The sequence below is a fragment of the Denticeps clupeoides genome, chromosome 10, assembly GCF_900700375.1.
Source record: "Denticeps clupeoides chromosome 10, fDenClu1.1, whole genome shotgun sequence".
In the NCBI taxonomy this organism is placed as follows: domain Eukaryota; kingdom Metazoa; phylum Chordata; class Actinopteri; order Clupeiformes; family Denticipitidae; genus Denticeps; species Denticeps clupeoides.
Window position 1 is genome coordinate 17,804,715 of NC_041716.1, and position 23,211 is coordinate 17,827,925.

General features: G+C 43.3%; 2 protein-coding genes across 2 annotated transcripts; one reads left to right on the plus strand and one right to left on the minus strand.

Annotated features, from left to right (window-relative positions):
- The first annotated feature begins 3,411 nt into the window (after nucleotides 1–3,411).
- Nucleotides 3,412–6,826, plus strand: LOC114798435 (mitochondrial glutamate carrier 1). The gene is given in 10 exon segments (XM_074933652.1): nucleotides 3,412–3,503; nucleotides 4,145–4,270; nucleotides 4,376–4,431; nucleotides 4,915–5,005; nucleotides 5,083–5,201; nucleotides 5,282–5,474; nucleotides 5,551–5,579; nucleotides 5,582–5,704; nucleotides 5,791–5,866; nucleotides 5,947–6,826. Coding segments are annotated over 10 exon segments (993 nt in total). The 5' UTR covers nucleotides 3,412–3,483; the 3' UTR covers nucleotides 6,107–6,826.
- Nucleotides 6,827–7,718: 892 nt separating this feature from the next.
- On the minus strand, nucleotides 7,719–21,253 carry tspan2b (tetraspanin 2b). The gene is made up of 8 exons (XM_028994154.1): nucleotides 21,096–21,253; nucleotides 16,129–16,231; nucleotides 12,815–12,912; nucleotides 12,429–12,503; nucleotides 12,239–12,319; nucleotides 10,277–10,324; nucleotides 10,094–10,177; nucleotides 7,719–9,485 (listed from the first exon to the last, which is right to left on the minus strand). The coding sequence occupies exons 1-8, from the start codon at nucleotides 21,162–21,164 to the stop codon at nucleotides 9,420–9,422; spliced, it is 624 nt and encodes a 207-aa protein (XP_028849987.1). The 5' UTR covers nucleotides 21,165–21,253; the 3' UTR covers nucleotides 7,719–9,419.
- Between the last annotated feature and the right edge of the window lie 1,958 nt (nucleotides 21,254–23,211).

The following is a 23,211-nucleotide window of genomic DNA, read 5'->3' on the forward strand; positions in this document are numbered from 1 at the left end:
TATAATACACAATTAACATGAAGAAACATGGAGAACACAGGAAGTACACGTGGATCGTGCAGTAGCATTAAAAGCAACACAACCATGAAATACACACCCGTGTATAAAATGCAAGAATAAGGGAGATAACGTCAGGTCCACTGTACACTAATTCCGCTGTAGCGAGAAGTAAAGTAAACAGGAATATATTCGTAAGACGGATGAATATATATATATATATATATACACACACACAGAATAATTATAGCAACCCTAATTACCAACAGTGCCGTTTTACGTCTCCTACCTCAGCAGTACACGTGCATGTGCAAGCACTCACAATATGACTAAAAATACCAAATAATTGATTAATTAATGAATCTGCTTGCACGATTACTGGGGTGTCGGAGACCCCTCCCAAAAAAAACATAAAAATAAGCATAAAATCAAAAGAAATAAAAAACATCTAAAGTTGTCTTTTCAAATCTTGCAGAGGGATGCAGCACTCTTAAAATTGCAAAGCTTCTGAAGCGTGATCATCGAACAATCAAGCGTTTCACTCAAAATATTCAACAGAGTCGCAAGAAGCGTGTGGAAAAACCAAGGCGCAAAATAACTGCCCATGAACTGAGAAAAGTCAAGCGTGCAGCTGCCAAGATGCCACTTGCCACCAGATTGGCCATATTTCAGAGCTGCAACATCACTGGAGTGCCCAAAAGCACAAGGTGTGCAATACTCAGAGACATGGCCAAGGTAAGAAAGGCTGAAAGACGACCACCACTGAACAAGACACTCAAGCTGAAACGTCAAGACTGGGCCAAGAAATATCTCAAGACTGATTTTTCTAAGGTTTTATGGACTGATGAAATGAGAGTCTTGATGGGCCAGATGGATGGGCCCGTGGCTGGATTGGTAAAGGGCAGAGAGCTCCAGTCCGACTCAGACGCCAACAAGGTGGAGGTGGGCTGGTATCATCAAGATGAGCTTGTGGGGCCTTTTCGGGTTGAGGATGGAGTCAAGCTCAACTCCAAGTCCTACTGCCAGTTTCTGGAAGACACCTTCTTCAAGCAGTGGTACAGGAAGAAGTCTGCATCCTTCAAGAAAAATATGATTTTCATGCAGGACAATGCTCCACCACACGCATCCAAGTACTCCACAGCGTGGCTGGCAAGAAAGGGTATAAAAGAAGAAAAACTAATGATATGGCCTCCTTGTTCACTTGATCTGAACCCCATTGAGAACCTGTGGTCCATCATCAAATGTGAGATTTACAAGGAGGGAAAACAGTACACCTCTCTGAACAGTGTCTGGGAGGCTGTGGTTGCTGCTGCACGCAATGTTGATGGTGAACAGATCAAAACACTGACAGAATCCATGGATGGCAGGCTTTTGAGTGTCCTTGCAAAGAAAGGTGGCTATATTGGTCGCTGATTTGTTTTTGAATGTCAGAAATGTATGTTTGTGAATGTGGAGATGTTATATTGGTTTCACTGGTAAAAATTAATAATTGAAATTGGTATATATTTGTTTTTTTTGTTTTTGCCTAATAATTATGCACAGTAATAGTCACCTGCACACACAGATATCTCCCTAAAATAGCTAAAAATAAAAACAAACTAAAAACTACTTCCAAAAACATTCAGCTTTGATATTAATGAGTTTTTTGGGTTCATTGAGAACATGGCTGTTGTTCAATAATAAAATTATTCCTCAAAAATACAACTTGCCTAATAATTCTGCACTCCCTGTATTGTAACAATGAAAAAATTATAATGACCTAATCAAATATAACTTTTTGGAACAGCTAAAAAAAATAGATTTTTCTCCCTTGGGGGGAATTATTCAATGTAATTTTTCAACCCCAATAATAACCGAGTGCTCACTCAACCAAGCTGGTTAAAATGGTACGGCCAACATTAGGAGTGTCGGAAATTAAAATATCCTGCAAAGTGAGTTTTTTTTCATTTCTTTTACAACAAAAGAAAAAAATGTTGAGAACCCTGGCAAAACTGTCATTTTTGTCTCTTTGGAACCATGACTACAGTGTTAAAATTTGTGCACACCAAAATAAAGTTTTAGCAAAGTAATTTGTCCGTGGAGTGTATTATTTTATCCTTTTAATCGACTGCAAATAATAAACTAAATCAACAAAGTGCAGAGGGTGCTGGTGCAGTGGTGGCCCAGTGTTTAAGGAAGTGGCCATAATCAGAAGGTTGCCGGTTCTAATCCCTGTCCGCCAAGGTGCCACAGAGGTGCCACTGAGTAAAGCACCGTCCCCACACACTGCTCCCCGGGTGCCTGTCATGGTGCCCACTGCTCACCAAGGGTGATGGGTTAAATGTAGAGGACACATTTCACTGTGTGCACCGTGTGCTGTGCTGTTGTGTATCACAATGACAATCATTTTTTTAAATAACTTTTTTGGTGTGTAAAACCATGGGTTTGTATTCTACTGACCCTGATTTTTTTTTTGAGAGCCAGTTGACTGAATGGAATTAGTCTGAATGTGCCCTTGGTTTAGATCAGAATAAAGGACCGTGCCCTCTCTGAAGGGCAACAGACTGGTGTGTGTGTGTGTGTGTGTGTGCGTGTGGATGTGTGAGAGCATGTGTCCCTGTAAGTGTGGGCGCCTGTATTTAGACTCTATTTCTGTGAGCACGTGTGCAGGATTTCATGCTGTGTGTGTTTGTGTGTGCCGACTGTAAAATGATCTGTGGGTTTCTGAAAGCTGTGTAAGATGCATGAATGATTCAGAGTGGGAGAGACTTATGCCTTATGCCTTAGTTGGGGGGAAATGTCCTCAAAAAGACAGGAAACCATCAGATATTATAACACGATGCATGAAAAAAATGGGGATATTACACTGGCTGTAATAATAATAAAAACAGAAAAACCAAAAGATTTGCTTGTGATTTCTGAGTTTATGTTCGCAGTAAGGGTATCGGGTTATAAAGTTTTTTTTTTTTACATTGTTAAATATTACTACTACTACTACTACTACTACTACTACTACTACCATTGCTACTAATAATTATTTTATATTATAATACAATAACCAAAAGATCTGACTGTAGTTTTTGAGTTTGATTTCAGGTTTAGGGTTATAAAGCTTTTCTTCAGTGTGATATATTACAACTACTACTGCTACTAAGAACTGTAATAATACAGAAAAACTAAAGATTTGCCTCAGGTTTATAAAATAGCTATAATAATCATAATTCTGGCAACAAATTACACATGTGAAAAAAAGTCATGGTGTGTGTGACTCAGTGAGCAAGGTCATAGACTAAATAAAGAGACTCTGTGGGGAAGTATTGGAGTGGAAGTCACTGACAGTGAAATAGTACAGTTGAGGGAGGGAACATGCCGGAAAGAGGAGGACGGGAGGTGCCGACACCCCCTCCACCCTATAAATACCAGTCCTCAAGATCCCAGGGACACCTTGCAACTCCTCTACCTCCGGCCTGCCTACTCTGACGGTCACCTCACATTCTTGAAAATACAATGGCCCAACAGCAGATCAGGTAAAGTCTCACTTTTAAATCATTATTACTCAAAAATAAATACATAGACAGTTGTGGAATTAATTATCATTATTATTATTTTTGCATGGACAGATAAGTGAGAATTTATTGATCAGAAATCAAAAAAGAGATAATTGATAATGAAAGTAAAAAAACTACCACTAAACATTTTTATTTATTTCGTCTAGCACTTAACAATCTCCGAGCATGCTCTTTTTCTGACAAGTTAGGCCTTATCAGGGCTCAAAATCTCAAAATCTATAGAAACCGAACGAGAATTGCTGGTGTCTTCCTCTTGTAAGTTGCTTTGGATAAAAGCATCTGCCAAGTATAGTAAAGTAAAGTAAAGTAAATATGGGTGGTAGTAGCCTAGTGGATAACACACTTATCTAACTCAATGACCATAAACCCCACTTACTACCATCCCTGAGCAAGACACTTAACCCTGTGTCTCCAGGGTGACTGTCCCTGTAACTACTGACTGTAAGTCTCTCTGGATGAGGGCGTCTGATAAATGCTGTAAATGGAGAATATGAGTGCAAGAGTCAGCGCAGATGAACATCTTGAGGAGTGGCTAGAGTAAAACCAGATATTGAGGTCAGCTTGCCAGCCGGTCAGTGTGATACCCCCTTCCTCCACAGCCTCCCTGCCAAGCTCATCAATGGCGGCATCGCTGGCATAGTTGGCGTGACCTGTGTGTTTCCCGTGGACTTGGCAAAGACCCGACTGCAGAATCAGCGTGGTGGTCAGCAGGTCTACAGAAACATGTGAGTGCCACCTCAGCCCATGCTCTTAGGACGTGTCCCATGCAGTCGGTGGGCAGGGCGAAGCGGTCCTTGATGTGGAACCTGGTTTCTTTCTCTCTTCTGCAGGATCGACTGCCTCATCAAAACAGTCCGGTCCGAGGGCTACTTCGGAATGTACAGAGGTAGGGAGCAGACTTCAGTTTCCTTGTAGGCGTCACATGGTGACATGCTACTATCACATGGTGACATGCTACTATCACATGGTGACATGCTACTATCACATGTATTTATATGGCACACATGTTTCAGCGGCCACAAAAAAAGCCTGAGACAGCAGCTTGTTTTTTTTAATGTTTGTCTACTGCTCATTCGCGGCAGTCAGAAATGAAGTGAAGTGATTGTCATTGTGAAACACTGCAGCACAGCACACGGTGACACAACGAGCTGTGTCCTCTGCTTTTAACCGTCACCCTTGGTGAGCAGTGGGCAGCCATGACAGGCGCCCGGGGAGCAGGCTCAGTGGCACCTTGAACCGGCAACCATTGGATTGCGGGTGTCTTCCTTACCCGCTAGGCCACAAAAATTGAATTTTTGTTGCTGCAGCGAATCGAAATTGCTGCCATAATGAATGTTAATCGTGAAATATTGAATTCTGTTGGTTTTAGGGGCTGCGGTTAACCTCACACTGGTAACCCCGGAGAAGGCCATCAAGCTGGCTGCCAACGACTTTTTCCGCCACCATCTCAGCAAGAATGAGTGAGTGACCCGGATCTGACACGAGTAGATCGGCGCGCGTTGAACGTCCTGACCCCGGATTGTGTCTTTGCTGGCAGGCCCAGGCTAACCGTGCTGAAGGAGATGCTAGCGGGGTGCGGCGCAGGCATGTGCCAAGTCATCATAACAACACCAATGGAGATGCTGAAAATCCAGCTGCAGGACGCGGGGAGACTCGGTGAGCCGGAGACAAAGCGGGCAGCTTTTTTCGACTGAATCTCGGGAAAATAAGACTGATTGTCGTCCCCCGTTCTTCAGCCGCCCAGCAGAGGAAGCTGATGGTGCTGCCCACGATGAAGCTGGCGGCCGCGGGCACCGTTCTGAGCTGCGCCTACAGCATGGGGCCGCCCACAGCTGCCAGGAGGGCGTCGGCCGTGCAGATCGCGCAGGAGTTGCTTCGCACCCAAGGGGTCCAGGGGCTGTACAAGGGCCTGGGGGCTACGCTGATGAGGTCTGATGGCCACTGCTGGCTGTTGGCGTAAAGGAGGGCCTCCTCGTTCTGACATAATTTTTTTTGGCGGGTTTAGGGACATCCCCTTCTCGGTGGTCTACTTCCCCTCTTTGCACACCTCAACCGGCTGGGCCAGCCCTCGGAGGGGGAAAACGCCCCTTTCTACTGGTGCTTCGTTTCTGGCTGTGCGGCCGGCTGCGCGGCAGCGGTGGCGGTGAACCCGTGCGACGGTAAGCTCGGTGTAACTTGTCGTGGACACCACGGGCAGAGTAAGGAACAAGCGGAGTGATGTGGGAGTTTTTCTTCTCTTCTACAGTGGTGAAGACCAGGCTACAGTCGCTTAGCAAAAGTACAAACGAGGAGAGCTACAGTGGCGTGGTGGACTGCGTAAGGTAACTGCCGTTTCTGGTGAGGGACGCTGCGATGCCAGTGAGTGCACGTAACGATGGGATTTGTCCTCGCCCCCCCACAGGAAAATCCTGGACAGGGAGGGGCCGAAGGCACTTCTGAAGGGAGCCAGTTGCAGGGCACTGGTCATTGCTCCGCTTTTTGGAATTGCTCAGGTCATGTACTTCATCGGGGTCGGAGAATTCCTGTTGGGCCAGTCGCCCTACAACCTCTACTCGACTTAGACTACCTCACCCGCACAGACGAAAGCCAAGGCCCCTTAAACGCTCGGCCACGAAAATGTCAGACCGTTCACAGCACATGAAGATCTGTGGAGGTTCCATGATCACTTTTTTACTTTTCTGACTCGGTGACTTAAAAAACATTCACAATATTCCCTCAATGAGGGAGAAAAGTTTCCAAACATGCATCTCCTAACCAACTCACCATGCTGACAATAAGATGGGCAATCATGATCCTTTTAATGCTCTTGTCGAAGTATAGAGATTGAACATTAATATGCCTCAGACATAGAGACTTGGAACTGTGAAGAGCTTTTGGTCATTTTTGACCAAGGGACCAAAACTTTCACCAACATAGTTGGTAACTTTGGAGGGAATATTAGGTTTAAAGAAAATCATGGCAACTGTAATAATCAATTAAACTGGACTGAGAAATTTACATTCACATTTCCAATATTGTTTTATATTTGAATGCTTAATGTCTGTGTCACTGGTCTTCAGTGTTCATGTTGAACTGAGCACCCTGATCTCTTCTGGACTCCAGAATAATGAATTGCTTTCCCTGTTCTTTTTATTAACTTTTAAAATTTGTACATTTTAGTTATATACTTAAATGTATGAAACGTATAGTAGCTATCATGTAGCAGTAATATTTATTTCTTTTGCTTATGTCTCTTAGCTACTTGTAAAGTGCAGATAAAAAAATAAATGCTTTTCTCTGTCTTGTCTGTCTGTTCACATGCATGTGTGTGGCACAGTAGCTTAAGGCATTGGCAACTTGTGGCACACAGATTAGGCAAGGCTACTATTGCACAAAATAACGAATTTATCAGACTTCAACTATAACCTAGCTGTTGTGTTGTTGAGAGTCATGAATTTAGTCTGTGTGGATTCTACCTGTTTGAGTGTGAATGCAGTGTCCCAAAGCATGTAAAAAAATGGCAGTGAATTTATTCATCACAACTTAATTTATTGCACGCTTATGCACTCTGAAATCAGTAAGTCTGAGGAATATTCAACCATTGCACATTACTTTATATCCCATGCCAGTATACTAGCATGCCAACAAGAGCTGTTGCAATAGGCATCATCTCTGCACTTGGCTCCTGAAAGTGCCCACAAGGCACGACGAGTGAAAGCCGAACCCAGCCACTCCGCATAGCTTCCAGCATGCTGAGCTTCTTCAGCTGTCGCCCAGACCTCACAGCGGAAAGGTGAGAGTGGTGCACGATACCCTCGTCAGAAGGGGTGATCCCGGACCTTTACTTCAGCTCCTCCGCATGTTAATCATAATGCTGCGCAATGTGGAATGCATGAAGTCAATGAAGACCATGAAACATTGAGGTGGTGAAGAGGCCAAAAAAAGAGACTTTTTTCCATACTTTCAACCATATCTATGTATGTGTATGTGTGTGTGTTACTTGTGGCTAGGCAACATTCTTAATCTTAGTGCTGCGGGATTACACAACGTGTTGCAGGTCTTTCATGGAGCCAAATAGTTTGAGAATGAGACCCACACGCCATCCTCTGGAATGGAGAAGGGCATCTCAGCACACCTCAGGCCTATCAGCTGTGGCTCACACATACTTTACAGTAAAAATATCTCGAAACCACAAAATCTTCAGAAAAGTTTATTGTTTCTTGTACATTAATCTTCCTGAGCCGGAAAGCCATCAAACTCAAAACGTTTCAGCCATTAAATAAATTATCACACAACTTGACCATAAAAAAACAACAACAGTATAACTTTTTACAGTAAAAAGAACAATCCCTCCGGACCTTTTCATTTACCTTCATACACAGTAAGGAGTGAAGGGCTCTAGTTCACTGGAAGAGCACCACCCCTATGGAAACAAAGGCTTTGTTTGAATATGAACTAAAGTTAACATCACTAGCGGTTTCTGTACACCAAACACACCCTCACTCCTCCATCACCTCTACAGTACAGCCGGTCGTCTTCTGTTCCCGTCCACCATGCCGGGTACACAAAGACCGTCTCATTTCCGGACCCCCACATCCGTCGCCCGGCATTTAGGAGTCATATTTCTGTACCGGTCCGACCCAAACGAATCAAAAGGTTTAAATAAGCAATCTGTAATCTGCTAAACTCATTACTTCATTTTGCCACCTAAATGTAATGCCAACCGACAGACACACTATCCGAAGTCTGGAATATTATATTAAGAAATAAAACAAAGGCACATCCTCTGCTACCAACAAGGCAAGAGAGGATACAGTATTTCTCACTGGCCGCAAGCGGCCGCTACCGGGCTGCACGTTACCGAGCTGCACGTTACTGGCCCTCTGGCTAAAGACGAAAGCTAGGGGGAAATTAAAGCCGGTCACACTATATTTTACACAACGTCTACACTGCATGTAAGAAAATGTAATGCACTGTACCTACATTTCACATACCGGTATAATTAGGATGAAGTAATGCAGTATGGGGCACATTTCTACATTTCGCTCCACGCTGTGTGTTAAATTGGACTCCAATGACGGTTACAGCAAGGGGGCGCTGTAACGTAATGTGTTTTTGTCGGTCTGGCGGTAAGGCACAGATTATTGCTGTTCTGAGCCAGACACAGTCTTTAATTGACCTGACATATAACATTAGCTGTGCGTGCAACACCACAGCAAACATTACATCAGCTGACAGATGTCCTTAACCAAAATACAGACTGGACAGGCAAGTTCCTCTATAGCAAGAGACAGATCAAATGTCCAATCTAATGACAACATCAGGGTACAATATATGCACTACAAGCTAACTGCTGATTGTTGCCATGGAAACAACATAAACCGTAGGGAGTTCATATTTCTATATAATGATGTGCCCATGACGAAAGGGTAAAGGTCATATTTATGGTGCCGTGAGCAGCATACATGTGTTTTTATGTTGGACGCGCAAATGTGGACAAAAAGTATTAGATTTTGAGTATCAGCCGACCTCTCGTCCAATCAGAATCCGGTGTCTACACATGCAGTTGTGCTATATTTATCTGACATCTGAAGCTGAGGTGGGGCTCCTAGGTGTATCAGATGGCAGATGGGGCAATACAGAGTTAAACCAAATTAGTGTGACCATAATTACAGAAAAAATAAACCATTGGGGGCAGGGCTAGAACAATGCATATAGAACAAAGAACTACGCTAATAGAGAACTATAATAACACAGTCATCTGTTGATTTACAAATAGAACACAGCAGAAGGCCCCGGTCAGATGTTGTTTGGGTTTCTAAGAGCCCCACTGGTTGGCTTTGATCTGCCTCAGGTTGAAGGTCAGGAGAAGGATTCTAAAGATGTGCACATGCGTTAGATCACCTCCCGACTGTTCCGTACAGCACAGCAGAGAACCATGCTGAAGATCATACCAAGAATCTGTGGAAGGAAAAATTAAACCGCATCAAAGGAACAGTAACAATTACCAAAACAAAACCACAGGTTATACCCTAGTACCACAGCTACATTTATATATCACAGCTACAAAACATTGTCAAAAATGATGCACATGAATTGCTTGCACTGAAATGTACTTTATGTATCTGGCATTCTGGGGCTTGTAGTTTAGTGGGTAAGACACTCGCCTATGAACCAGAAGATCATAAAGTCAGGTTCAAACCCCACTTATTGCCATTGTGTCCCTGAGCAAGACACTAAACCCTGAGTGTCTCCAGGGGGGGGACTGTCCCTGTAACTACTGATTGTAAGTGGCTCTTGATAAGTCTGGTAAAAATGGCGCAAATGGAAATGTATTTTGAGGGTTTCACTAGTGACTATTTATTTGTTCTAAAGCGGAACTGCAGGTACAGAGATCCAGGAACAAATTCTCGTTGAGTTTCACTGACTGTGATACTTGATATCGGTGAAAGTGTGTGCTGTCAACAAGTTCTCCTGACGTGGAAGGCACGTGAGTTTAACTGTCTGAAGATCCTGTTGTACCTCATTACCATCATTCTACCTCTCAAACACAAGTGGAGTGTCTTTACCATGATGCCGGCGATCCCGATCCCCACGTATCCAATGATGAAGAGTTTACTGTCAAAAAAGTCCCTGATGGCAGCGTCACAGGGCTGAAAAACAAAACAATGGGTCAGTCAGCGAGAAAACGTCTGCTCCGGTAGAGTGTTAAAAAAATAGAATCGTGGCCAGGCAGCACCGCCGCTTCTTACCGCAGTGCTGGTCGGGCAGGCGGAGTCCTGGGTGCCACAGCAGTTCAGCTGCACACATCAGGAAACAGAGGACAGGATTGGTTTTAAACAGAAAATGGCTTTATTTTATAAGAGAGTGGTGATAAAGTAGACTGTCGATAAATAGTGCATACGACGTCAAAAAATCTGTAAATAAAATGGGTAAATAAACGTAAACCAATCTGGCAACACTCATGGCTGGTTCACTTAACAGACAAACAGCCATAAATGGCGCCATCTAGTGATATTTTCTTGCTTAAACCCAGAACGTAAAACAGCAGCACTTTTCTGGATAGATTTTGCATAAAATAATCAATTAATAAATATTCTGACCAACGTAATACTTATAAAAAGATAGGTCTTTATTGATTCAAGCTGGAAAATTACACAAAACATTAAATAAATAATCACTGTTCAAAACAGGTTGATATACTGGCCATTCATGTAATAAATATTTCTTCAGAAACACTGTTCTGTGGAAATCTCAGTCCCAAGCCAACTTGCCAACGATTCATATGAAGTTTTATTTCATTTGTATTCGCCAATGTGCGACCATTACATTATATTGTACGTATTGTGAGCGGCAAAGGTGGCCCAGGTTCAAATGTCAAACTACGAAGGTACCACTGAGGTCCCCTTCAGCAAAGCACCATCTCCACACACTGCTCCCCGGGCGTCTGTCATGGCTGCCCACTGCTCACTAAACGCAGAGGACACATTTCAATGTGTCACCGTGTGCAATAGGCGTGATGCAATCCTTGTTTCATTTCAAAATTTTTCATAATAAATAGAATAACAAGGCACTGAATTGCATTTTGTGTTGCGTTTTGTGATGCAACTCGTATTGCCAACTGTCAGACCGCTCATTAAGATGGGCCTTCACTAACAACGTCACTTCCTTGTTCATGGCCTCACCAAAATCCATTCCACATTTGTTCATTTAGTCATTTGTGCTTTTCAAAAACCTTGGGGAAAGTCATGCAGAACTAATGTTTAACATCAGAGTCATTTTCAGGGCGGAACAAAGAATTCACATTACGTTACATTCGCAACCTGTTAATTCACTGTTTCCAGAGCCTTAGAGCAAAAAGCCCCCCTTTTATTTAGATTTCCCAAACGCATTCAGTTTTTGTATAAAATGATGGGAATTAAGTACGAAGATTTACAGAGCAGATACAACTCTGACATGGGAACCACTACATTAGAGGGTAAAAAATGACAGATATTTACAGGTACTGAAAGAAAAAACGTCTGAGAGGAACGAGGCAATTCTGAACCATGGCACGTCCATGTTTAATCGCTATGCCTGCTTTTTGAATTTGTGCAAAACACGAAAATTCAAGGGAGATGGAGAAGTCCGTTGTACGGCTTCACCGAGAGGCTTCCATGGCACTTAAAGAGAGGAGTTCAAGTCAACCTCCAGGCCGTTGACAGTGTCACTGATCGAAATGAACAAATCACTTGGTTGAATGGATTCTGGTGATGCCATGAACAAGGTAGTGACGTTGTTAGTGAAGGCCAATATCAGTGCTTTGGACATTGAATTGTCAATTGCAAAATGACTTGAAATCATGAAAACCCAGGGCAAAAAAAGAGAAATGCAATTAAGTGAATTGCTATTCTATTTATAATTCAACATACTTTAAAATTCACTAAAGATTGCATCAGCACGTTGCACATTTAATTGGCAATTGCAAAATGTAATATCAATGATTGAATTGCCAATTGATGAATTTCCATTAAAATTTTTGTGCTTAAAATCTTCCATAAAAACTATACTTTACTTTCTCCTGCTACAAAAACACTAAATATGATGTTGGATTGAATTCTTCAAAATGGCTCCATTTTAGTCTCCATAACCATGTGCATTCCAAACTTTAGACTAGTAGTGCAAATGCAGTCATTCTCGAATTTAATGGTGGCACACTGTGGAATCAAACTCACCGCGGTGTGGAAACTTTCCATCAATGTGGTGATATTAGACCCCCTCAATTCTATATAGTAATTCTGAACATCCTCAATGATCTGAAAAAAGCAAACAAACAATGCAACATCAAGCTAAAATGCCCCAGTTTCATAAATTTGTCCTTGTCATTAACAAACAACATTCACCGCATACTGTAGAAAAAGTTACCTTATCTTTGTTCAGGAACCCAAACACACCGGCAACTAACTCCGCTCCGAAGATGATCAGGAGAAAGGCAAAGAACTGCAGTGATGGAAGATCATATCAGGTAAAGTCAATATGTATTCAATTGTGTTCACATGTATATCTGTCCATGACAGGGCAACTGCCACCCTAGAAACCCTTCGGGTTTTTAAGCGCAATGCCGGGACTACAGCTGATACAACTACTGTGAAGCAGGGGGTTTGAACAGAAAAAGAACAATGGTAGTCATTGACAAAGTGTGAAATAATGATGCAGTTTTATTTGTTCCGTTTTAGTGCTTCTTAATTCAATGCAACTGTTATCATTTAAAAGGGTTTTCTAACAGTGAATGAATTTATCAGGTCACCTACCGAGCCCAAAAGGCACTGGGATTCCCTGACAGCGCCACAGCATCCAAAAAAGCCCACCAGCATCACCAGTCCCCCAGCTCCGATCAGGATGTAGACACCTACAAAAATGAAAAATTGGGACAGAGTAAGATGTAAATGTTGTACTGTTCGGTCTGTTCACGATTCCAACGGGAAAGCGCCAGTGCAGTGCAGAGTAGTTCTGAAAACTACCAGCAGGGGAAGACATACGAGCAGCTTTCCTCCCTCCCAGAAAAGAGAAAGGAAGAATAAAGGATGAGATCATCCTTTATTGAGATCAATAATGGATCCATCAGGTGGGAACACAACAAAGCCGAGCTAAAGTCAAAGGTGATGTCAGGACCTCTCCCCTCATTTTTCTTCTCTATACCCAGCGGGGGTAACATGCACACCAAATGGGGTCCGTTCCAGCCCAGAACACCCCACTGGCTGAGAATGGGCCACAGGTGGCCCTGGTCCACAGAGATGATGACAACCCTAGATTCATGTCTATAAAGCAGTATTCCTCATTTCCGATAGTAATAAGGTTTATATCAAATGCCTTCCTCTTCTATAAACAGATTGTTTTTTATCAAAGTGAAAAAATGGTGCGACAGGTCATTTGTTGGCATTATTTGAGTACTGACTGTAGAAATTAAGATGTTTTTGTACTGCGAATCCTTTTTATCTAGAGCTATCAGCAATATTCATTGAGATGAAAATATTTCAATATTTGTAACAAATACAGCACATATGAAGGTTTTCCTTTGAATAATTATGATAACAAATGGCCTTTTTTATTGAGATGCACTGGTTTAGTGGATATTAAATATTTAGTGGAAGTTTAAAGTGACTTGTCACTTCGTCACTTTAAACTTACCTCTGTTGCACTACATGGTTTTGCACTCTCCACCATGTGCCCTTATTTGTATATGGTGTTTTTAAAATTGTATATTGTGTTTTTTTTTTTTTTTATTGTATTTATACTTTGTATTCAATGTTACTGTTACTGTTTTTGTATTTAATGTTACTTGTATGGGTCAGAGAGTAATTTCAATTCTCTGCATGTCCTGTACATGTGGCAGAATTGACAATAAAGCGGACTTGACTTGACTAATTAGTGAATGTGAAAATGTATTTAAACAGCATATTCCAATCAATTAACACAATGCCCTTCTGCATTCAGACTATATCAGTGCTAAAATTATTACTGATACTAATAAAAATAACACCCAAAGGACACCTCTCAGTCATCTGCAACTCTACTCAAATGAAGTTTCCAATCTAGCCACATGCCAAACACATTCAAACGTGAAAAACTGCTTGAACGTCTAAAGAGAAAGCAAAACTATACAGAGCGCGAGGACGGCATCTGCTGCTTTACAACAGCAATATTGACTCCGTCGCCTAGGCGACCTTGGAGAGGGCGCTTCACCGCTCATCCGAGCCTGGCTGTTCCGTCTGGCCGACCACGGTGTGTGAGGTTCCTTTTTCGCCAGAATTAGGTCATCATCACACCTCGGCATTTCCTCCAGACACACCTCCAACCCCACCTCCAGCAGAGGTCACAGCTCTCTGCAATCCAGCCGGCTCCGTGTTGATCTCTGCACGCCTGATGCTCCGCTGCCCCACCCAGAGCAGAACCCACAGTAATGCTGATACGTCCAAAAAAATAATGGAAGCAATTATGGAAGCGCCAACACCGGGCCATAGAAAGCCCCCATCACATCATCTCGGGTAAGAAGAGATGCCTGAATTATGCAACATTGTCATTTTTGTCATTGTTCCATGTGAGGCTTGAGAATCTTTCGGCACTGCCTCCTGGCAAAGATGCTCAAACACTCCCCATGGTGACCAAGAATAAACATTGAGAAGGTTCCAGAAGCCGAAAGGCATGTAATGCATTCGGAAAATGCAGATATAGCTGTTGGTACCCTTTGGCTATGAATCATGAACCTATATCTTGTCATTTGTTATGGTTTGTTTTTTCATTTACGCAACTAAATCACAATTTACACCCAGACACGTTTCATGAGTTCTGAAGATTCACAGTTCTGAAAAAAAAAACAGAGCTCAGTGAGAACAGCTCACACAAACACACACACACACGAGAATCCATGACTAACACACTGACTGCCTCAAAGGCCATTATTCATGTTTCTTTCTGAAGGCTGGGGATGACATCAGATATCTGGGCCGCAGCTAAGAGATTCAAGGAGAAAAAACAGCTGAAGTCCCAAGGCCAGGTACCTGTCCTCTTTCTAATTGTGGTCCACACAGGATGCTTTTCCAAACCTGTAGCTTCACAAATGTAAATGTAAATGAAAGAACTTCAATACCACCAGGACTCTTCCTAGAGCTGGCTGGCCACCTAAACTGAGTGATCAGGGGAAAGGATCCTTAGTCAGGGACGTGAACAAGAATCCGATGGTCACTCTGTCTGAGCTCCAGAGGTTCTCTGTGGACAAAGGAGAACCTTCTAGAAGGACAACCATCTCTGCAGCAATAAACCAAATCAAGCCTGTATGGTAGAGTGGGCAGACGGAAGCCACTCCTAAGTACAAGCTTGCTAAAAGGCACCTTAAGAACTCTCAGACCATGAGAAACAAAATTCTCTAGTTTGACAAGACAAAGATTGAACTCTTTGGTGTTAATGTCAGGTACCATGTTTGTAGGAAACCAGACACTGCTCATCACCAATACCACCCCTACAGTAAGCATGGTGGTGGCAGATTCGTGCTGTGGGATGTTTTTCAGCTGCAGGGGTTGGGCAATGTACAGAGAAATCCTGGATTTCTCTGTTTTTTAAACTTGTCATTATGGGGTGCTGTGTGTAGAATTATCCAGTTTGGAATAAGGCTGTAACATATTAGGTAACATATTATGTCGTATTCTAAACCAATCAGAGTCCAGGAAGGTTGATGCCCATCTCTGATATAGGAATATCAATCAACATGAACAAAATGTCAGCACGAATGTTGTTTTTTACATTCCACATGTAACGTGGACTGACTGGGTGTTACATTTGGTCCCCTTACATCCCATCCCTGACGACACACCAGTCCCAATAAAATGCCTCCTTCTGAGGACCATTTGTGTCTCATATATTCTGTACGATGCCTAACAAATCAAATTTACACTTGTGAATGCTCGGGATACGTTGGAATAACGATCATTCCCCTTTGATGTGCCACTCAAAACATGACATGCGACTCCCACAATGCAATGGTGTTTATGCTGACAGAAAACAAGGTGGGCGCCTCAGCTGCGGTGTTCGTGTTGGAACAATGTGACAGAGCCAGCTGCTACCAACTCACCGATGAAGAAGGCGTCCGGTGCTCCCTCACTGGTCAGCATTGACACCGTCTGAGGGTCCAACCTTAACCAGAGTCCCACCGCCAAAACCAAAGACCCCATCATCTGTCGAGAGGAAATAAAAAGAGTTTTATAAATATGCATGTTTTCAATATACATAGATGTGAGTGTGAGAGAGAGAGAGAGAGAGAGTACATAAGGCCGATACCATAGGTTTCCATGTTTATCTGGCTGGTGCAAGAGGTCTCGGTTTACAAACCTGTACGTTTTCCTAACTTAATTTACATTTATGAGAGTGACCCACAATCAGAAGTGACAGCGGCAGTCCCCATCGAGCAACTGAGGGTTAAGTGACTTGCTCAGGGACACAATGGTAGTATTTGGGATTTGAACCTGGGACTATGTGGTCTTCTGCTTCATGGAGGAGTGTGTTACACACTAGGCTACTACAATAACAATGTTTTCCATAGTAAAACGTAACCATACTCTATCACTATAGGTACTTTTGGGGCTACTCTAACGAAAAGTTTCCACTCCGGTCAAAAGTGCATGTAATGAATCTTATTTGCCATGAGATTTCTTTCTTGAGAACGTGAAAAAGTGTGGAACCGGATGACCCTGCCTTTTCGCATTGAGAAGAAGTGCTCACCTACTATCCTACTATCCCTTTAAGAGTGCGAGTCTAACATCAAGCCGTTAAGAGTCCCGCTCTTACAACAGAGACGCAGAAGCACTTCCATGCAAATGTATAGAACAATCTGACAGATTAGACAGACTATTAATAGAGCCAAATTCACGATATGAAAATATATCCAGAAACTCAAACAATGTTTGCATAGAGGCAATTTTCATGTATTTGAAGACTTCTTTTTCACAACTTCTTATTAAGGCCTACACTGAAAGGCCTACACTTGTAATGCATTTTTTTAGTGGGAGCGAACAATTAATCTCAAACTCTGGACCTTTAACGCTCTCGGTTCATTTGAAGCATAAACGTGATTGGTGCGGAAAGTGAAGTGACTGTCATCGCGAAATTCTGCAGCAAAGCACACGGTGCCACAACGAAATGTGTCCTCTGCTTTTGACCATCGCCCTTGGTGAGCGGTGGGCAGCCATGACAGGCGCCCGGGGAGCAGCGTGCTTTGATCAGTGGTTAATATAAGAACACAGTGACTATAAAACATATTAATTAGCAGAAAATTATCATCACACGGAAGATGTTTTCAGCCGACTGCTCTAAAGAGGAAATAATGCAGCAGGTGAACAGGAAGCGAAACTGCAAACGTCAAGTTGCCGGTCAGGGAACAAACGTCTTCATATTCATATTCAGACGAGACCCTGCAATTCTGCCGTTAGGTGAAGAGACCTGTCTAGCACACGTTCTCAGGTCTTAAAGCACTACAGCGTGTTGCATGCAGCTGACAAACGGCAAACGTCGCGGCTGAGGGATGGAGGCCTGGGCATCTCGCGCTGAGCTTGCTTTATGAGGCAAACGCACCAATCGTAAAAAAGCTGACGGGAGTCGCAGGACTCCCAACTTAACTAACGTAACAGCCTCTGGCGTGTTTTCGTTTTCACGTTTGGATATTCTGCCTTTCGATTTACTGCCACTTTTACAGCGCAGTTAAATATGTTACTCCGCAAATTTCCGTAGACGTCTAGATTTATTCTCCAATAAATGTTAAGAATTTAAAGCCACTTTCTCATTTGAACTCCAGACGTGGAGCGACATTCTCTCAACTGTCGTCTTCTTTTGTATTCAAGAGAAGGAAAGAAGCGGTCATCTCCCAAACACCCTACCACCCTGGGACGATGATGACGCGTCATTGTTCGAATAGTACCACATCTGAAAAGATTTAACTAGTTTGCAGAAGTGGCAACCGTAACCCCATATGAATATTAATAGTAGTTGACAAGTAAGAAATACACCGCATTTAATCCCACAGTAGCTGCGTTGAACACTCCTGGCCAGGTGTGACAGCCAAGGACATGAGGTGATAGTATCCACATGGTGCCATGTGCGTTAACTGGGTCAACCCCCCCCCAAAAAAAGGGGGTAAAATATACCATTTGGGTTCAAGTCATTACATTTGTTCCATATACCCACTCATAACATCTTCCCTTATCTAAGGTTTAACACACACATCACAATTGAACTGATGATGGTGATTTTGATGAATCCCAGCAAGCTGTCACGCAGATGATGATGAGTAACGCTTTTCGGGCCGGGACTAATTTCTTTCTTCAAAAAGCTGAAGCGATGGATGAGAGTGTGTATGATCATATATCTGTGTGTGTGTGTGTGTGTGTGTCCATGTGGATGAGCAGAAAGAACCACCACCACTTCGGAAAACATGGGTGTGTCTCTTTGTCCCATAGTTGTGGAGGGGTGGCTGCTGCTGGCCTTTCTGGTGATGGGGGGGGGGGCATTTAAGCCAGTAGCATTTAAAAGTTATTTACTCACATTTGAGCTTCATGCATGATTTTTGAAACATATTCCAAACAACATTCCTGTTTCTTTTTTATTTATACGAGTGGCTCGAGACAGAGGCCACCGGCGTCCCGAACTCCAGACGTCCACTCATGCAGACCCAATTTAATGGCTTCCTCGCCATTGTTCTCTTGTGACAGGGTCAGGCATTATTATTACAGATTTATGGGAACAGCGACGAGCAAAGTGCCGGTCTTTGGCTAAAAATGGTCCCGTGCTGCGACCCGTCCCGCGGGAAGATGGCCCGGCGGTGTTTGCGTTGCGTTCGTACTAAACTAAGAGACCCTGTGTCAATATTTGAATGTAACCATAACACGCGCATATTGACACAAGGAGCTGCGCCGCAGTTAATGCTGTCCGGAGAGACTGTTTAAATCACCCTGGCGGCGGCCGATATTATCAGGCCGTGCGCTGGGGGGGTATGTTTACCGTACGGCCGGGAGCGACGCGTTCAGGACTGGGCTTTCTGGGCTTTTGCACTCATCCTCCACGATCAATCAGTCTTCCAATCCATCAGCAAGGAATAACGATAAATTGCCCCCAGCCACAGGGGTCCCGGATGTTTGTCCAAGACCATAATTATAATATAATGTGGTTATTAGAACATGTTATTACATTATGTGACGTTCGTATGTGCACAGTTACCGGAAGATTGTCTGTTTACATGGAAATATGACTATTAGAAAAAGAAAAAGCAGACAGCAGATAGGATGTGAACCATCTCAACTCTGGAAACAGCCATTACCGTTCTCTAGCAACAGCTCTCATTTCCCCCCATTTATCTAGGTCAGGATCATGGCAACTGTCTGTCTGTAGCTTAACACACAGACACACACACACACAATATACCCACATCAATCTCATCCAAACCCTTGTTTATCCCAGCTTTCATTTGTTCAGTGTCCTGTTTTTTCGCCACACGTCTCTCGCTCTCTCTCAAGAGACTTTTTCAACGGATTGTGGAAGCCCACGATAAGACAAACAAAAAAAAAAAAGACACAAAATATGCTACTTGCAGAAGGAAAACTGGGTAAAAATCTTATTGAATGAACAAACATGTTGTTACGGCTGCATTATGTGCAGTAATAAGTATTTTATATATATTATTGGTGATTGTTGTTCCTGTTTCTGAAAGCTTTTTGTACGTTGACATGTATAATGCAGCGTAGTGTAGTGTAGAAGACAGCTGGTGCAGCCGGCACAGACCGTTTGAGTATTTGGTTCAGTTTTATGCACAAGTGTTGGTCTCGTTGTTAATTCAAGATGAACTATGAACTAGTTCTTTTTCATGTTAACGAACTGGCGCTAGTCATTGGAGGCCATTGGAGACTCTTGCTCCCGGGCGTGCTGGGGCTCGTGTCGCTGCTGTGCATACGAGGAAATCGAATCACTATGTCAGTGATACTCCAATATGGAAAAACTCTCTCTGATTGTGTTAAATGTGCATCGCCTGCATACGACTCCCAAAATATGGAAATTAAATGCACAGTACGGAGCAATACATTACTGTGCAGAACCTAATAGGTGATGTGTATTTCTGGGTGAATTTAATGCCTTTGTCGTTTTTTCCCGCCATGCCCTTCCTCACCGCTGCTGCATAATTTCCTGTTGCACAGAACCGAAAAAGATGGAAAGAAACACAGTCGATTTACGGTAAGGAGGTTACGTTCTGCTGTTAATGCTACTATGTGTGTGTGTAGCTAACGTGTACGGTTTCTAGTTAAGTAATAAATGGAATATCCAAATCTGTGCCGTGCAACTAAAAACACAGCTTCAGTCAGGATGATTCTGGCTTGTGACGCCTTCACCTAAAATAAACTGAACCGCTGAAATAAAATGCCGTCATCTTCCCAACACAGCAGCAGCGCCCAATACACACCTCACTCACACACACACACACACACACACACACACACACACCTGGCACTGTTGCACTGGGAAAAAGCGTGTGTGTGTGGGCAAAAATGGTGAAATTTACCAGCAAAACAAGCCGGCGCTGTGCATTTTCCAGCGGTTACAACATGTTTGTTAATATAAATGCACGAATTTCCATTTAAGGGCCCATAACGCGCCTCCTTTTCCACTGCGCGGCGTCTTCCCCCTCAAAACACGCCGCACGGAGGAAAAAGGGGCGGATTTTCCCTCAGTGGAAAATCTGATTTGAGGTCGACGAGTCGGGACTCACCCCACCAAACCCACCCACTCACCCACCCACCCACCCACGCAGCCAGCAGGGGCCGGAGACGCCGAAAATAGCCCGGGATTGTGGGGCGTGTGCGTACTGATGGCGGTCGGGATCCCATTAGGACACTTTTACTTCGATATGCGAAACACGCACGCGCACACACACACACACACACACACACACACACACACACACACACACACACACACACTTGTTCGCACCTGCAGGCTTCAAGCTGGCGGATAAAAACGATGCATCGCGAGACCGTGAGGCCCCGCGCGCGGAAAACTCACCCAAAATATGAAGTTGAATATGAACAGGAGATACTTGACGCACTTCATGCCGCCCTCGACCTTCCCCATCGCCGCGTCGGAGGAGGTGATGCCCGCAGCCGCTCCGGATCGCGTCAGCTCCGGCGCCGCGGAGCACAGAGTGGCGGTTCATCTCGGGCGCGCGCATCGCTCATTTGAATAAGGGGAGGGGCGCTACCGGGGGGGCGGGGCGGGGCGCTGTCTGGATGGAAGCGTCGTTTCATCGCGGGATTTCCTGGTGAGACGTGAGAGGTGGCGGGAAGAAGGAAAGAAATACAGTCGGTTTACATGAGCTTTAATGGGTGAGTTAACAGCTGCACTGATGAAGTAGTAGCCCTGTTAGTAATAATGAACCAGAAGACCCAGATTCAAACCCCACTTACTCCCACTGTGTCCCTGAGCAGGACACTTAACCCTGAGAGTCTCCAGGGGGGGACTGTCCCTGTCACTACTGACTGCGAGACTCTCTGGGTAAGGGCGTTTTTATAAATGCCATAAATGTAAATGTAAGTACAGTATCTAGTACAGACCAGATGTGGGTTCAACTACATGAAACCATAAATGATTGTTTTTGTCATTTTTATCTTTTTAAATGAAAGTGAGATGATTGTCATTGTGAAACAATGACACAACAAACTGTGTCCTCTGATTTTAACCATCACCCTTGGTGAGCAGCGGGCAGCCATGACAGGCGCCCGGGGAGCAGCGTGTTGGGACGGCAACCTTTAGATTACGGGGCCACTTCCTTAACCAGTAGGCCACCACTGCCCCTAAATGGATAAACAATGAAAATTATGAAATGGCATTTAAATGAACCTTTACGACAAAAATAATATCGTCTTGAGCATTCAGACAAAACTGTAGTACAATTTGCAGTAATTTCAATGCAATTACTGTTGGTTCTTGTGGCATTTCAACCATATTGAATAAACCGTAATAGTCATCCGTTAAATTGAGCTGTGTGCTGTCTTTTTGTGTTTTTTTTGGGCTGCTTAATACTGATGATGAGTATGTTTCTGTTCAAAGAGCCTATTATATTAAGGTTGTGCTTGTGTTGGGTGAGTGATACTGATCACTACTGAAAAGAAAAGCTTCTCTGGGATAGTTTAAAGTTCAGTTTAGTTTAGTTCAGTTTAAAAGCCCGAGGCTTTTTTTTCAGCCCAGGACCATTTTTTTCTTACTGTTAGCTCGTATAAACGTGTTAAATGAATGTCTGCACTGGGCTACACTCTGCGCTGCCAAGTTTTCTGAAAAGAACAAATAACGTAACCACTTAGCCGCAAAACCAATTAGAATCTGAATGCAGCAGCGACAATCGCCAAGCCATTACAAACCATTATTATTACATTCCAGCCCTCACTTGCAAATTACTCACCGCCGCTGGACTTCAGTTTTAAAAAAAAATCAGCCCAAGGCTGCTGGCCACTCTACATTTTCCACGGTCTGGCCTGGATGAAAACCCTCCTTGAGAATGGCAGATGCAAATACCAAATGCACATAGTTGTGGAAGAGCTGCATTAATGCCAGGAACAGTGAATTTGGCTAGAAAGCAGAGGACGCTGCGCTCTCATTATTGCCTCAGTGGAGCACAAATTAATGACACTTATCTCAAAAGTTCCATTTGTTAAATTAACATTTTAATAGTTTAAACAATTCAGATGTCTGCAAATTAACCTGAATCTTTTCTGGTATATCTGCTATATTTTCTTTGATAACATACAATACACCAAACCTCTATCATTATTTTTCTCAGAATCATTAATAAAGGCGATTCAAGCATTCTAGAGAATTCTTTTAGTATAGTTTCTTGGCCTGTCTGGGGCCCAACTTGTGCAAAAAGGCTTCGTGAGGAACATAGCTTTAAGTTAGTTAGGCTTAGATTAGACATCATGCTACAGTTTCCAGTGCATCCACTCTGTAATTCATTTAGGATAAAAGCTCCACAGCCAAATGAATGAATTTGTGAATGAACCGACTTGATATTAAGCAGTTCCATCAGGTTAAAGAAACAGGAGCATTAAAACAAGGACTAACAGACAAAATAGCAGTTTCTAACCTGGTTTCTAACCAGGGCACTGAATGACAATTAATCTCCACC

What these genes read in the sequence shown, in the direction of transcription:
- tspan2b (XM_028994154.1), bottom strand. Translation starts at nt 21,164, where the DNA reads ATGGGGAAGGTCGAGGGCGGCATGAAGTGCGTCAAGTATCTCCTGTTC. An exon ending in ACCGGACGCCTTCTTCATCG is followed by an intron (nt 12,913 to 16,128) that starts GTGAGTTGGTAG and finishes TCATTTTTGTAG; the next exon opens with GTGTCTACATCCTGATCGGA. An exon ending in CCTGCCCGACCAGCACTGCG is followed by an intron (nt 10,178 to 10,276) that starts GTAAGAAGCGGC and finishes TTTGTTTTTCAG; the next exon opens with CCCTGTGACGCTGCCATCAG.